The sequence below is a fragment of the Rhopalosiphum padi genome, chromosome 2 (assembly GCF_020882245.1).
Source record: "Rhopalosiphum padi isolate XX-2018 chromosome 2, ASM2088224v1, whole genome shotgun sequence".
Lineage (NCBI taxonomy): Eukaryota > Metazoa > Arthropoda > Insecta > Hemiptera > Aphididae > Rhopalosiphum > Rhopalosiphum padi.
In genome coordinates, this window is record NC_083598.1 from 88,901,969 (window position 1) to 88,914,506 (window position 12,538).

Here is a 12,538-nt window from a genome sequence, read left to right on the forward strand (position 1 = left end):
TTCTGCAAACATTTTGTAAAATTATACTTATGTAAAAGTTAGTCCGGATGTTATTAAGTTGATATAACATAAAAGTGTTAATTTCTTATGTAATACAAGATAATATCTCATAAATTAATTATTAATTTAAAAATTAAAATATTTATTATTATTCTTTTTAGAATATTCTAATCTACAATTTATCATAACTTAATCTTGAAAAAATATAATTCTCTGATGCCCATAATTTATTTAAATTAATTAGTTATATTTAAAAAATTAGACATATTTTTTAAAAATTTAAGTAGGTACCTCCTAATATGTATAATAATACATATACTGTAAACACAAATAATTATTATATTTACATATATTTTAAGTTATAAGTTATAGTTTTTAGTAGTAATTACATTTTTATATCTTCCATTGATATAATTACTTGGTATTGCGTTTAGCCAGTACACTTTATTTTTAAAAATTATGTATATTTTATTTATTTATGATTTATTTCATAATAATATATTATGGTGTTTTATTGATTAAACATGTTAGATACATTACTATGGATAAAAACAGTTAATCGAATTATTTATATATACATATTATGCTACTATGAAAATGTGAAATTCCAAGTTTTGACATTCTTTCGATTTTTTTGTAAGTTGTATCTTGAACAATAATTGTCGATTAGGAAGAAAATGTAATACATTTTTTTCAAGATAAGCAACAGTCTAGCCAGTATGGTTTTTAACTGAAATATGTCATTTCAAACAATCACAATTCGTATGTATACATACATATATATTTATATTGCTTAAATGATTTTAGGATGTGTTATCGTTATTGACGCCCAAAGAATTTGAATCGTTACCTACTTATAACTTAGTTTAGCGTCTGGCATTAATAATAGTACAGACAAGACTCTAGGCTGAACTCCGGAATAGTCATGGTAAGTTGTTTCATTTATGCGATAAATACTTTAATTTTATTAAAAATTATAAAACTATATTATTATAACTAGATAATAAACTATATTACTTTGCATAAATCATAGAATTATTATTATTTTTGATGTACCTAATTGAATTATTATAAACTTGTTTTTTAGGTAATTTTAAGGTAAATATTATATAGTTAAACAAATTCACGAACTTGGAAGCATAAATTATTATAGGATCAAATTGTATTATATTTTAGTAGGAACGACAACTTAAACTACATTTCTGTATAATGTTTTTACTTTCCATATATTATTTAATAATTTTTGACCAAACCAATAAATATTTATCACTTTTAGAGAGCATTCAGTTTTATATCATATAAATATTAAAGTAATAAGCATTAAACAGAATAAATTTGGAATTATATTCATTAGTTTGAATTTTTTCATATATTAGGATTTTACATTTTTATTTGTTGAATTTTAAGTTTTTTTTATTACACGATTTATGTATAATACATGGAATCATAAGTAAATGTGATATAATAATAAAAAAATAAAAATAAAAAAGACATGGTTCATAGAGAGGGTCTTCCCATTGGAAGAATGTTGAATTATATTATTAATTTTCATTATTAATAATATGTGAAGTAGGTACATGTAAATCTACAGTTTTAATGTTAAAAATATATTACGAGTTAAAATTTAAAAATAATTTTTCTATAGGTTGCTAACTAACTGTGTATCGTTTTTACATCTTAATATTCATAAATCATAAATATTATAATATAATATAATGTTTAATATAGTGTTTTTTTCATCTTGAATAAATTAAAATTACTAGTTAGAATTTTTTACGAAGTTAATATTACAATTTTCAGATGTTTTACTGAACTAATAAGTAATAATTGAATTATAACAATTAATAAACAGCATATTATAAAATATAACAAATTTAATGCTCCTAATCGTTATTCTCTATAAAATACTTTTTTACGGTTTGTAAGTTTTCCGTATAAGTACTTCAGTATTTGTTTATAAAATATTAAGTAACAATTAATTTTTAAATAATTATTTGTTATAATTTATAATCAATATTATTTTTTGGTATAATACTCATCAAACAATATATTATTTTATTATAACTATTAAATTAACTATAAATATTTTTTAAATTTTGAAAATGAATTTTTTTATGATTATAATTATTATTTATGGGTTGTTTGATGTTTTATGATCCAAGATCTTTATAAAATATTGATGTTTTAATTATCTAATGTACTTATCTGCTTAAATCTGATTTGTTGAATTATATAAATAAGATATAATGAACGTTATATGAACGTTCATACGTGATATTTTAGCATTAAATATGAATCATGACTATTTAGAGTTCCTAATAACTTAATTCCTCAATACCTTATTTTGGAATTTAAGATATGTAGATAAAAATAAAAAAAACTACAAATTGTAGTAGGTATAATATGTATCATAATTTTAAAAATTTTTTATCGTTTTAGATTATTAGTCATATTGTTACAACTATACATTACTTTATTGGTATTCTGCCTATCATTATACATGATTATAGGATATTTATGTAAGAATATCTTTTAAACAGTTTTTAAATTGAATCTAAGTACTATAAAAACTTAAAAATAGGATAATAATTTATACTTTGATGAAGTCTCAGCAGTTAAGACCCAATTAAAAATAGAGTAAATTATAAATTTTTAAATATTTTTATACTTACTTTTAAGTGTTACTTCATTTTAGTTATTATAACTTATAAGTCTAAATACCTTTTTACAGTTTATTTTTTTGGAGAGACTGATATATTATATGTACTTAAACAGTATAATATGTATCAGCAGCATAATTATTAAGTAATTAAGTAATATAATGGTAAACCAAGATTTTGGATTTCTCTTCCTCCTTCTGGAGATCATTTTTTTTTGGTCAAAAAGTTTAAATATATATTATAATGTTAGGTTATCATTTTAAATTATCAAAAATATAATATATTTGGTCTTATGCGACCACTATACTTAATATAATTTACAAAATATTTAGACTAATTTTTAGTTATTTTATAGACATTTGAAATGTATTGTAATTATTGTAGTTTAAGAATATTAAAATAAGAATTATTTTTTTTAAGTATTTTTGTGTCTTTTTTATTTAAAGTTAAAATTTTGATAAAATCATAAATTATTTTGTAGCTAAAACTAAATTTTTAGATTCTGAATAGAGTGATGAATGTATTAATTTTACAATGATGTAAGTTTTTATTATTTTTTTTTATTTTTGTGACTGTCATCCTGGTTTGGAGTAGTAATAGTACTTTGACTTCAGCCCCTCTTTGATAAGGAAAATAAATCTAGTTAGTACTATGAGGGGTCAAATGTAAAAAAAAAACCCTAAAAAGTAACGGAAAAACAGTAATTTTTACGCATAACCAGTTTTCGACAAAATCGATTTTTTTTTATTTTACTGTAACTCAAAAACGAATCATTGTAAATAAATGAAATTTTCACCAAGTATTTAAATTAGTGTTATCTATTTATGATTACATATTCAAAAAATTTGACTTTTTTAAAGCTATTTATAGACAATTGAAATTTTCTATTTTTCTAAGATTTTTTTTTTGAAATGCCTGTAAAAAAAAATTGACCATTCATGGTCATCCAAGAAAATCTTTAAAATGTATAACAAGATTTATTTTAAGTAGTAATTATCGTAGTAAAAAATAACTATAATTACAATATAAATGTATTGTAAAATATACATATAGTAATATAGGCTGATAGAACTTCTCCACTCAAAATAATTTTTCTATGCAATAATTTATCATTTAATTAAATTTTAATACATTCATATCCGTAACTACTGAATGACCAGGTACCTCGAGATACAATGAATAGTTATTTATTTACATACTTTTTTAGTTATTAAATGATTTTTAATTTTAGATAATGTTGGAATTGGATTGATTATTTATTCTAGTATTAAATATTTTACGACTTATGAGTTCGCTTATTCAAATCGTGTATTGTGGAAAGATTCATGTTTAGAAAATCAAGTTTTAGAAAATTTAGTATAATTTAGAGTATGAAACTTTTGAAAAAATTCGTTTAGAATAGAAAACTTATAGAAAAATTTTGTCTTGGATATAAATTGTAAATTACTATTACCTTTGTTAAAAAATTACAATAAAATTACATAGATGGGATTGGGGAGATAGAAATATCACAGTATACATTTTTTAATTTAATATTGTGTTAAACTATAATTGTAATTAATAAGTTTTATCTTGTTATTATATCTAACTGTAATGTGTGATTATGATACAGTTCCGCATCTGTGATTAGTTATATATGTGTGATAGTGAAAACGAGAATTATTAAAAAATAGTTCACATTAATCCAGTGTCCTACGTCATACCTACATAGTGACTAGTGTTATATAAAATTATTATAAACTGTTGACTGTGCTAAAATGCAAAATAATATTTCTAATGCTACTATGTACGAGTATGCAGTAAACAAAATTAGTATCTAAAACTTTTAGACTAAAAGTCAGCATTTTAACCATTTTATATTTTGAAACATAGCTTGTCTAAGTTTGGTATTCTAAAATTCGGAATTCTAAACTATGACTCTAAAATCTACCTCAGTAATTATGGAGAATCTGGTTGAGTACAATGATGTTTAATATAAGGACTATAGACTTTAAGGTTTTTTTTTAAGCAAATATGATTTTAATTATAATTTTAATATTTAACTATTTATAAAATTTGTATTTATTTACTTTTTCATTGTCTTTCCAGGCACCTAAATTGTTGTGGATAACAATTATTCACGTCTTACTATGGAACTTTATATTTTCTGTAACTGAAAGTATTGAATTAAATGGAGCTGAAGATTTATTATCAAATAATTTTCGTGACCGAGTACGGTTTACTACACATATTTGTGATCACTTGAAAAATTTACCACCACCAGCTGCTTATAATAATAATGATGAACCTCTATCTGATTCAGATAGTGATGGTAATTTTGAAAATCCGGGCTTAGTTAAAAATTTGAGAAAATCATTAAATCCTGTAAAAAGGCATGCAAGCTTACGATGCTATAACCTTCATACACAGGAAAATAACGAACCTAATAAACCAGATCCTTCAATAACAAATGAGTGGCAAATGAAGTCGACTCCTGTAAATAATGCATTTGGTGCAAATTTGCAGAATGACTTATTAGTGGCTCAAAAACCAAAAGTTGTAGAACTAAAAAAAATTGATATTAATTTTCATAAAATGGTACATCAAGAACCATTGTATTCTACAGTATCACTTTTACAAAAAGGAAACCTTATTGGAGATAATCCTAAATATGTCCCAAACCTTCAATTAAATTTACAAGATAAGACGAACAAAATTAAATCATTAATTTCTGCTCCACAACATAAGTTAGTCGATGTAATACCTGTTAAATTATTGGATGAAAGTCTACAAAACAAATTTGTCAAGCCACCGCTGACTTTTCCATCACCTTCTAAATTTATTAAATCTCCCGTATCTTATTCATTATTCCGGCCAACTGAAGTACATAATAATAATGATAATGTAGCAGTGTTAACGACAGATAACGATAAACAAAGTAACCCGTCAAAACTGATTCCACTTTCACCACATAATATACCGAATAAAGATGTTTATCAACAAGATTCGCTAATTGAGAAAAAACCATTATTGTCTGCTGTTCCATTCATTCAGATTAACAAGCCAAAACCTGTAGAAATATTGGATGACAAACGTGTACCACCTATCGCGTATCGACCTACATCTCCTCAGTATATAAAAGTTCCTGTCATAAAACCAGTATTTGTACCAATTTTTATGCAAAAAGAAGTATCGATATCACCAGCAAATGAACAACCACAGACAACCAATTTTGGTTTGAAATCACAACCTAAAATAACCAAAAACGGCATTGCTGAATCAACGTCTCAACCAAACCTGATTGAAAAAGAAGTTTCAATATCTCTGCCATATAAAAAACCACAGGGCTTAATTGATTTGTTATCGCCTCCACAATATATAAAGACTTCTGATACTGAAATAGTACATAAACCGATCGCAATCGAAAAAGAAGTATCAATATCTGAACCAAACGTACAACAAAAACAACCGATAATTGATTTGCCACCACAAACTCCGATATTTATAAGGACTCCTGACAAAGATTCATTAAACCCGGCGATACCAGGAAAAACAATAGTATCAGTAAATGCACCGTACGAGCAAAAACCATCAATAATTAGTTTGCTATCACCTCCTCAAGTAACCGAGACATTCAACAGTGAATCAACATCTCAGATAATACCGATTCAAAATGAAGTTTCAACGCCCGCTTCGTATGTACAACAACAGCCATTAGTTAATTTTTCGCCACCACCTCCACAGTTTCAACAAATTAAAATACAAAAAGAAATATCAATACCATTACCATTACCATATCAACAACAAAAGATTGGTGTACCTCTAAAGCTAGTTAATTCTTTTAACTCTGAATTGTTATCTCAGACAATTTCTCAAAAAAAAAATTCATTATATGATCAACAAAAGCCAATCATTTTGCCATCACCTCCTCCATTAATCAAGACCACTACTTCAGCGTATGCCAACTATAATTGAATAATAAATATTCACTATTTATTTTTCACAACTTTAAAAACATCAACATTTTTGCATTTCTGATGTTTTTGAATTTGTGACAAAAAAAAAAAGAAAAGATGGTTTAATAATAACCCTTTCAGTACTTATTTTGCAAAAGTTTAAAAAAAAATTTTTTTCTTCTTTTTATTTCTATATACATTCTATTTAAAGTACCTACCAAATTTAAAGGTGATCCGACTATGGAGGAGGGATTTATGGAGTTGGTTCCTGTAAGACCCATTGGTACTCAATGGTTATTAAATAAATACACACATAATACAAATAATAATTGGATGTTTTACTTTTTTTTTTTATTTAATAATTATATATTAAATTATATTAAACACATTCTATTAATATAAATAATAAATTTAACAATTATGAATTCTTATATTTTTAATTATAAATGATAATCAGTAAAACAATTTTTTTTATGAACTACAAAACACAAATGTACGTTGCATTTTTTACAATACACATGAGTTTTCGCTCCGCAACCTTCTTTTTTTACAACGTAATTTATTGTTATTATACATTGGTAAGTGTCCAATTAAATCTTTTCGTGTTTCTTCATGTGGTAATTAGTGATGGGAATAATCGAATGATTAGTAATCGAAACAAAAAATAATCGAATGATTAGTAGTCGAAAAAAAATCGAATAATCAAATGATTAATAAACTAATAACCCAACGATTTCATTCGAATGAATTATTATTAACTATTACAATTTACATTGCTAGAACCGGTTATAACGCTTGTCGCTTACATAAATAATCGAATGATAATCTATAGACTATAAGTGAAAAATACTGAAATATCAAATATGCAACATTCAAAACTATTTATAGCTTCCGAGTATTACGTTATAATTATTATAAATATTTTTTGATGTCTTACATGATAGTAATACACGGTAATTCCTAATTTAGTACCCATCGACTGGAATCTAAATGTAAAACAGATTAAAATAAACAAACAAATATATTCTTAGTATGGTCTGTTGTATTATTTAATATTTGTTATTCAATCGTGAATTTGATATGCATTGAGCTACACGTTTGTAGTATTGAATTTATATTTTATGACAACGCTAACTGCACATTTTGATCCACTTTTTAAACTTTTATTGTTTTTCATTTAATTATTATAACTTATATTAAGCTTATACCTAATGGCACCTAGTCAAAGGTCTATAGTGTGGGAACATTTTAAGAAAACTTCTGACAAGTGTGTTATTTGCCAAATATGTAAAAGAGAATTTAAATACCACGGAAATACAACTAATTTGAAAGGTACTATTTAAACATTTTTTTTAAAGTTATCAGTTTTGTTATTTATAAGTTATCATTTTTTATTATACACATAGTTCAGCTTCAGATATTAAGGTAGTTTTGGGAGGTCATAATTGAAATAACAAATTTTTAATTTTTACAAAGTTCGTCGAAAATTACATTGGCCAACTATTATATAGTAAAAAATGTACTTTTATAGCTGAAGCTTCGTGAATATTTTTTATAATTTTATTAATTTCCTTCCATTTTTTGTTTTATCCAAAGAGCATTTAAAAAGAATTCATCCAGCGCACATTACACCTGTTTTAAATAATGAAGAAGAATTAGATTTGAATCTATCAGCCAGACCATCTACTTCTTTTTCAAATAATTCCAACAATATACAACAAACTGAACCCTGCTTTCCTTTTGCACCTAAACGTTGTCGCCAATTAAAATTATATGGTTCGACTGAAGGTAACAATTTAACAGATGAAGTAAAAAATTCAATAGACGAAAGTTTTATTAAGATGATTGTTACTGACTACCAACCTCTATCGTTAGTTGAGAACAGTGGGTTTTTAGAATATTCTAAAAAATTGCAACCTTTATATAAAGTTCCCAGTAGGAAAACATTAACTACAAAATTATTGCTAAATGAATACAATAAGATTGTTGCAATATTAAAAAAAATGTTGGTAAATGTAGCTAGTTTGTCAATTACAACTGATATATGGACTTCTGACAATAATATAGCTTATTTAACAGTTGTCATTTTATATTTGATGATCGTCTATATTCACCTGTCTTGGCAACTAGAGAAATGCATGAATCTCATACTGGCGTCAACATAGCTAATTTGCTTTCAGATATTTTAAATGAATGGGGCATTAAAGATAAAATAGTGACTATAGTCTCGGACAACGGATCTAATATAAAAAACGCTATAAATGTACACCTTAGTAAACACCACCATCCATGTGTCGCACACACACTCAATTTAAGTATTAACGAAGCAATTTTGTCTAATAAAGATTTCCTGGGTGTTTTAAAAAAATGCCGCACATTGGTAGGACATTTTAAACATAGTGTCTTTGCGTCTGAAAAACTAAAAGAACTGCAAACACAAATGGGACTTCCTGTATTAAAAGTAATACAAGATGTGAGTACAAGGTGGAATTCGAGCGTTCATATGTTAGATAGACTTGTACAAATTAAAGCACCTTTGTCGGCAGCTATGACATTTCTTCCCCGTGCACCAGACCTTTTAACTGCACTAGATTGGGAATTAATAACTGATTGTCTACCGATATTAAAACCATTTGACGTCATGACAGTTGAGTTATCTGGTGAAATATATCCAACACTTTCTTCAGTCATTCCATTAGTAAGGGGCCTTCAACATACATTAAAAAGTATAATAACTAATACAACTGCTGGAAATGCACTTCAAAAAATTGTAATTGAAGTCATCGGTTAGACGATTAGGTATACTAGAACGTGATAAAATAGTTGCTAAATCAACCTTTTTAGATCCTAGGTTTAAAAAAGCAGGTTTTGGATTAATTGAAAATGCAAATAATACCGAAAAACTGCTTATGGAAGAACTATCTGATATATTAAATAATAAACACCAGGAAGATACATGTAGTGTACCTATCAACAGTATCAACGTCGAATCCAATGTATTATGGAAACAATTTGACACGAAAGTGTCCCAGATCAGAAGCACTTTATCAACAGGAATTACAGCTTCACTTATAATACGTCAGTATTTAGAAATGCCATATTTAAATCGCAAGCAAAGTCCACTGGATTTTTGGAAAAAAAACAAAAATACTTTTCCAGAATTGTACATGTTGCAAATGAAATATTTGAGTGTTCCCGCAACATCGGTTCCATCGGAACGCGTGTTTTCTAAAGCAGGGCAGATTACCAACGACCATAGGAATAGATTTCACCCAAAAAACTTGGATTTTATTATTTTTTTAAACAGGAACACAAATATTGAATTTTAATTATAAATTAAATTTGTTATCAGAACTTTCATTTAATTGTAAAGCTAAATATTTTAAATTGTATTACACAATACACAGTACAACATATTAAATTATAGTAATTATACTATACATATAAATATATAATATTGATGTAAATAATTAGTTTTTACTTATTTATATTTTATTGTCAATAAATATTAAATACTAAAGAATCAGTAAAGATGATTTTTAAATAACTAATTTATGTTCATTCGATTATTCTATCATTCGAATGTTTATGATTAGGTAATTAAATCGAATAATCGAATTGATTCGAATGGTTTCGATTAATCGAATGATTTTAAAATAATCGAATTAAATCGATTTTACAAATAATCGAATGATTCGATTATTTCATTCGATTATTCCCATCACTAGTGGTAATGGCTCTTTTTTTTTCTTTTTTGTCTGTGGTGAATTTTTCGGAGTACTGCTACTTGGTCTTCCTCTACTTTTTGTCACTGCAGAATTGCCGAGGTTAATTAAATTATCAGCAAGTCGAAGTTTAAAATTTAATAAATCCATTCTATCTTTTTTTTTAATTTTAAATTTATCACAGTCCTTCAAATATTCCAACCACGAATTGCAGCAAGCCATATCAATGGCATGAAACATCATACGGAGAGTCCATTTCTTTGACTTTATAAAAATTCTATAATACGCAATTAATTGATCGATTTTGTCGACCCCTCCCATGCTTTTATTATACATTTTGATGACTTCGGGTTGTTCTATATCTAAATATTGCTTAGTTTTTTTATCCCATCTTTTAACTTTTTCAACTTCCCCGGAAGCAATAAAGTCCAAACACATATAAACTGGCTTGTTATCATACCATTTTACTAAGCATATAGTATCTTCTAATTTAAGTTTCTGATTAATTGTAACAAAAAACAATTAATTAATTAAACATTAAATGTTTAATTTTATTAATTTAAATTTTCGAACACTCAATAATCTATTATACACTAATACATTTTGTTATTCTTTATGAACCATTATAATAAAGAAAATTAAATTTCTTATATTATATTAAAAACTTTAATAATTATATTTATTAAATATAAAAAAATGCTTGTGTAAAATAATAAAATATGAAAAAGTTTATAAATATATGTCATATTCCTATATGTTTTATTAAAAATGTAAATTATTATTATTTGTCAATTAAAAAATTAATAAACTCAATACAGTTATTTAATACACATGGCCAATGTATAAAAATTGTTATTAATTTTAAATTATTAAAATTTATAACTTTTTACATTGTAAGATTGGATAATTGATAAATTGTATACATAACTCGAGTATTTTTAAATAAAAAGGAATGTCCGCAATCAAGATGAATTATGGATTTATATAATTAAGAAGATCTGTTTCTTAATGTTTTAATGAAATGTGCACTTAAGATGCTTAGTTATTGTGACAGCGTTTCTCAATCTGATTTTATTTTTAAATTTTCACAAACAAAATGTTTACATTTTTTTCAGTTAATTTAGCCCTAAAAATTTCAATGAATTTTCGCCTATGCTTATGACTATGAGTTATACTTATACATAATAATATATTGCTAAATTTATTTAAAACTATTTTTATTCAATTTTGTTTATCATGTTTTTTAAATTATTATTTCTAAAAAACGTTTTTAATTATTGATCTACAATCAGTTCGAGAGAACTAGACGATTAAAAATTTAAAAAGATTATCTTCTATTTGTCGTGTGACAAATTACTTCAGATATGCATTATATATATATGTATACTCAAATTTGAGTCACGAAGAGCCAATGCTTGAAACCAACATAGTACATTTTAACAGTTTGCATTTCGGGAACTGTTTTTAATGTTTCAATTTTAGGGACAGTATGTTAGCAAATGGAAAAAAATTAAAGTTTTAACCGTTTATAACCGGTTTCAAGCACCATCAAAAAAATTAAATTAATTTTCATAACATGCATATCCAAACAACAGGTTTTAAAGTTACAAGTTTATTATATTTTATTATAAATTATAATTTGTTATTAAGCTATATTATATTCTTATATTAAGTGAAGTAGTTTTTTAATTTCTATTAGTCAAGCATACTTGAAGAATCAAATCTTAAAGACGAACAGACTTGTAATGTAATGGGATACCCGCAGTTTTTTGGCGTATATTTGAATAGTTAAATCACACAAAATTTGTTATATTAATTTGCTGAAAATTTTAAGTTCCATTTGTATTATTTATATGCATTTTTTTTTTTTTTTTGATTCTTCAGTTATAATGTTAATTTGTATAAAAAAATTAAAATATTTTATTTTTTCAAACTTTAATTGTATGTCTGCATAATATTATTTTAAGTGTGAATAATCGCTTAGCAATTTAGTAATTACTAGACCTGCAAAAGCAGTCACGTGTGGCCAATGGCCATAGTAGGGTTGTACTCCAATGGACGAATTTCTGGTTCCAAAAAATTTAGAATTAAATCTTCTCCCACAGAGTTAGCACATAATATTTCCAGCAGACACCGAGACGGCTTGCGGACCTGAAGTAAACGTGTCGATCACACCGGCAAATGAAAACGGTAAGTACGCAAGAAACCAAAACCGTGG

General features: G+C 25.5%; 2 protein-coding genes across 2 annotated transcripts; both read left to right on the top strand.

The window, feature by feature from the left end:
* Positions 1–816: 816 nt before the first annotated feature.
* Positions 817–6,622, top strand: LOC132921978 (uncharacterized). Its single transcript, XM_060985251.1, has 2 exons — positions 817–928; positions 4,749–6,622. The coding sequence occupies exons 1-2, from the start codon at positions 926–928 to the stop codon at positions 6,612–6,614; spliced, it is 1,869 nt and encodes a 622-aa protein (XP_060841234.1). The 5' UTR covers positions 817–925; the 3' UTR covers positions 6,615–6,622.
* A 1,184-nt stretch (positions 6,623–7,806) lies between these two features.
* LOC132919132 (E3 SUMO-protein ligase ZBED1-like) lies at positions 7,807–12,112 on the top strand. The gene is made up of 5 exons (XM_060980479.1): positions 7,807–7,927; positions 8,192–8,465; positions 8,663–9,381; positions 9,440–9,591; positions 12,020–12,112. Exons 1-5 carry the CDS (start codon positions 7,807–7,809, stop codon positions 12,110–12,112), a joined length of 1,359 nt encoding a protein of 452 aa, XP_060836462.1.
* The last annotated feature ends 426 nt before the right edge of the window (positions 12,113–12,538 follow it).

Coding starts and splice junctions, on each gene's coding strand:
- LOC132919132 (XM_060980479.1), top strand. CDS start 7,807: ATGGCACCTAGTCAAAGGTCTATAGTGTGGGAACATTTTAAGAAAACT. Junction 7,928..8,191: donor AAATACAACTAATTTGAAAG/GTACTATTTAAA, acceptor TTTTATCCAAAG/AGCATTTAAAAAGAATTCAT. Junction 8,466..8,662: donor ACTGACTACCAACCTCTATC/GTTAGTTGAGAA, acceptor ACAATAATATAG/CTTATTTAACAGTTGTCATT.